This window comes from Sinocyclocheilus anshuiensis, unplaced genomic scaffold (assembly GCF_001515605.1).
Source record: "Sinocyclocheilus anshuiensis isolate Anshui unplaced genomic scaffold, SAMN03320099.WGS_v1.1 scaffold75, whole genome shotgun sequence".
NCBI classification, from domain to species: Eukaryota; Metazoa; Chordata; class Actinopteri; order Cypriniformes; family Cyprinidae; genus Sinocyclocheilus; species Sinocyclocheilus anshuiensis.
Window position 1 is genome coordinate 241,348 of NW_015549634.1, and position 4,104 is coordinate 245,451.

At 37.6% G+C, this 4,104-nt stretch overlaps 2 protein-coding genes across 2 annotated transcripts in view; one reads left to right on the top strand and one right to left on the bottom strand.

The window, feature by feature from the left end:
- The window catches only part of LOC107659665 (dual specificity protein phosphatase 13), a 2,640-nt gene extending 2,233 nt beyond the window's left edge, over positions 1–407 (bottom strand). The window contains exon 1 of the mRNA XM_016448676.1: positions 189–407. Within this exon, the coding sequence (XP_016304162.1) occupies positions 189–304 (116 nt within the window). The 5' untranslated portion in view covers positions 305–407. The remainder of the gene's footprint in view (positions 1–188) is intronic.
- A 354-nt stretch (positions 408–761) lies between these two features.
- samd8 (sterile alpha motif domain containing 8) overlaps positions 762–4,104 on the top strand; it is a 13,713-nt gene continuing 10,370 nt past the window's right edge. The window contains exon 1 of the mRNA XM_016448698.1: positions 762–920. The gene's annotated coding sequence lies outside the window, so the exon portion shown is untranslated. The remainder of the gene's footprint in view (positions 921–4,104) is intronic.

The window sequence follows — 4,104 nt, forward strand, 5'->3', positions numbered from 1 at the left end:
ACACTGATGTATAGGTTTTATTAATTTTAATTTCAGTATGTTTTAGTTATTTTAGTTCACGTAATGAAAATGAGAAATGTTGCTTGGTAACTATAGCTAAAATAAAATATGTTTTTATTTCAGTTAATGTTTATTTTATTTCAAGTAATGAAAGTGTTTTTAGTTTTAGTTATAACTCTGTGACTCACATATCACCCAGAAAAAGGTTGGGCCAAACTTCATCCACATGATTTCCGCTCCTCTTCCCTCCGAACAGTATTTTCTCCAGTTCCTTAATGGAGGGAGTTTCACAGCTAGCATCCATTAGAAAGACTCATCATGGATCTCTGTGTCTATGATATGACCACAAACACAACCTCTATTGCGTCTCTCTGCTAAGATGTGCATCTCATATCTGCTGCTGTCCAGTATGAGCAGACACATTTATCTGAAGTGACAGGAGCAGCTGCAGCTGGTCTTCTAAAATTAACATTTAGCAATGCACTGGTGTTCACCCAGGACACCCTAGTAAGTGCACAATCACCTTAATGAGTTTGCATGAACACTAACCACATTTAGACAATGCTGCTTTAAAGAAATAATTACAGTTAATTAAACAAATTAAACCTGACTAAACAGGTTGAGAAGCCATGACTTCAAACATTAAAGCCATGAGAAACCCACCAGCGCTCTGAATAAAAGAGCTGTAATTACGCTGTAATTCCACCGCTGGCCAGCGGATGTCGCTGTGCGCTCGGCAGCGGAAGTGACCTCATCTGCGGTATTTACACCCTGAAACTGAAACACACTTCCACACACAGCTGTCAGCTCGACTGTGCTCGTCTAGCCGGGTCAGGGCGCGATGAGTTACCACAAACGTCCCGACAGAGTGACATTTAGGAGATTTATCGCGATTCGGACCGAAGAATCTGATGTGTAACGTAAGTGAAGCGCAGCAGGCTAACCGCTAGCATGCTAACACACTCGCATGCATCTGAAATATCATATTAATACTAGAGTGATGAATTGTAACTGGCGTATGAATCCAATGTCAGGTTCGTTCTTTGTTTTATTTTCATTTTTTATTGTTGTGATAGGTCTATGAGTGAGAAATGTTAGTCATGTAGTGTCTTTATTCAAAGGCATTTGCAGATTTAAAGTGGCACACTGAATATTCATGTCATTTAGTGATTTTTAATATTTTGTGTTATGATTATAAGCCTCGTTTACCTCAGTCAGACGGTCATTTAATGATTTAAGTCAGCTTCAGATATCACAAAGCAGTTGTTAAAACTAGTTAATCTAACCTAGTTAAACAACATTTTGTGTAAAATGCTTTCTAAGTAGACAGCTCACTAGGTTTGAGATACATCCAGTGTTATTCTAACAGGTTGGCTTTTCCTTATCAGCAAGCTTGTCTGTATCGGGTATTGATTAAAGTCCTTAGTGTAACGAGCTGCGAGACATAATTATACCTAAGGGTACTTCACTAACAGGCTCATATTACTTTACTGTTGTTTTCTTGCGTCTGATAACACGGCCTTATTAAGCTTTGCTGCGGGAGGGCGTGGTTAGCGGTGGGCGTGGTGAGTGTGGGTGTGGCCACATGTTGGTTCGACAGCGTTGGGCGTGGCTTCTACTGTGATAATGTTAATGAGCAAAAGTACATCTTTTAAAAATCAAGTCGGTTTGAGTGAATGACTAGCAGACTAATTAGTCTTAACTGGAATGAAAGTTTATAATTAGACGTTTATCAATTATAATCAACCCGTTTCCACCATGGTTACTTTTTGTCTCACATTTGACACTTTTATTCAGAATGGCGAGATATAAACTTAGAATTGTGACTTTTTTGCTCACAATTCTAAATTTACATTTTACATTAGTTTCCCCCACAGAATAACAAATAAAAAAGGTAATTGCAACTTGACTTATTTTTCTTGCTGTTGCAACTTTATATCTCACAATTTAGACTTTTGTTCTCAGAATTTCAGGTTTCCTATATCAAATGCAAGTAATAAACCCACAATTCTGACTTTTTTCTCAGAAATGTGAGTTTATATGTCGCAATTCTGAGTTTGTATCTCACAGTTCCGTTTTTTTTTTTTTTCAGAAATGCAAATTGTGAGGGGGGGAAGAAAACAAAATTGTGAGATAAAAAGTTGCAGTTAACTTTTTTATGCAAGTCTTTTTTCTACTTTTATGGTATACTTTTCTAAATTCCTTTCCAATTTTGAGTAAAATAAGTAGTAAATACATTTATTCTGATGGGATTGAAAAATAATGTTTATTATCAGCAACTTGACCTGCTCTAGAATGTGAAACAAGATGAATTTGTTTGATAAAATAACACCAGTGACAACTGCAATAGTGCGGTCACTGTCTTTATTTCAGTGAAGGTCATTTTCTGACATTTATGATGTTTACTCTTTACTTACTGATTTGTTATGCAAACTATGCAAAGTCCGATAGAGACATGCACATGTTCAGATGTGATTTCACATGCATCTCTGTATTGCATGTGCCTAAAGCTGTATTTGAGCTTCTTCTTTTGGGGAGAAAAAGACTATAAAGTCACTGCACTGTCATAAGACTGAGGACACACGCTGATGCAAAGCTGTTAGACGGTCGGTCAACACGTGTGCTGCTGAGCTGTGAGGGTTCGCCGGCGTGCAGCGGTGTTTTACTGATGTGTCAGTAGATCTGTGGCTGTTTCAATCAGGAAAAGAGGATGTTTCCTCACATCTTACACTGATGCCAGGACAAACGGCTCAGTGTTTCATCTGTGAGTGAGACGTCAGCAAAACAAAAGACCTGTTTCTGTTCCTGTGGTGTGTTAAAATGAAACGTTATATTGGGTGGAAAGTAGTTTGTGTAAGTGTGGTTGTGTTTCTAAGCATTACAGATCTGTTGCTTCGGAGCAGAGTTAACAGACGTCCAGAGGTGAAAGACAGACACGCTGAGTGTTTTCTGAGAGCTAATGAACCGAGATTCAGAACAGAATGAGGTGTATTCAGACCTACTTTTTGAACTCTTTCTATGCCAGCGGTTCTTGACCTTTTTGTCTCCTTTTGTCCATAACAATAATTGAAGGCCGGCAGTCATAGTTTCTGACCATTAAGTTCCAGGATTCCAGAAGTTTTAAGAGCCAAATGTTTTTCTGGATTCTTTTTAAATAATGAATTTGCATACGTTTTCTACCTGAATAAAAAATATTTATACTGCACATTGGCATAACAAGAATTGCCCTTAACACTGTAACAAACTATGTGATTAATAAGTCACATTTTTTTGTTGTTATTATTATTTCTTTGATCAAGAATATTAACTATTTAAAATAATGAACCAATTTCAACTTCATTTTTTAAGTTATATGAGATTCAACTCTTTTTTTTTTTTTAAGTAAATTTAATGCAGTTTCAGTTGAAATGACTTGTACAGCCAATTTGATTACTCAAAAAAATTAAGGCAGCATGTGAACTCTGTAGGTGGAATTCTTTTTACCGTGTTGTCATTTTAAAATATATAAATTAACATGACTGTACAGGTCTAGAAATCACACTTAAAGGGGTCATATGATGCTTTTTTTAAAGATAATTATTTGGTGTAACAGAATATGTTGACATGCTTTAATGTTAAAAAAACAAATTATTTTTCAAATACTGTACATTATTGTAGGTCCTCTATGCCCCGCCTCTCTCAAACGCTTCGTTTTCAACAAAGCCCCCTCCTTTGACAAGCGCAGTCTGCTCTGATTGGCCAGCTGACTCAGTGCATTGTGATTGGCCGAACACCACAAGCACGCGTCGGAAATGTAACGCCCCTTACCATAATCGCAGCTTCAGCTTTCAAAATAAATGTTGACAGACACAGTGATGAAGCTGGTATGTGTTTGCAGTACACAAGCCACCGTTAAGACAGCTGACTCCACTGTGATGTGACGCTGTCTCTCTCTCTCTCTCTCTCTCTCTCACACACACACACACACACACACACACGCGCGCACACACACGATGCACAAAACTCCGCATTTGAACAGTCAATAGCAAATACTTAAACTAGTAACAAAACATACCTACAGTCGCTGATTCAGAAGCGCCAGATTGTCATAGCAAAGTCGGAATT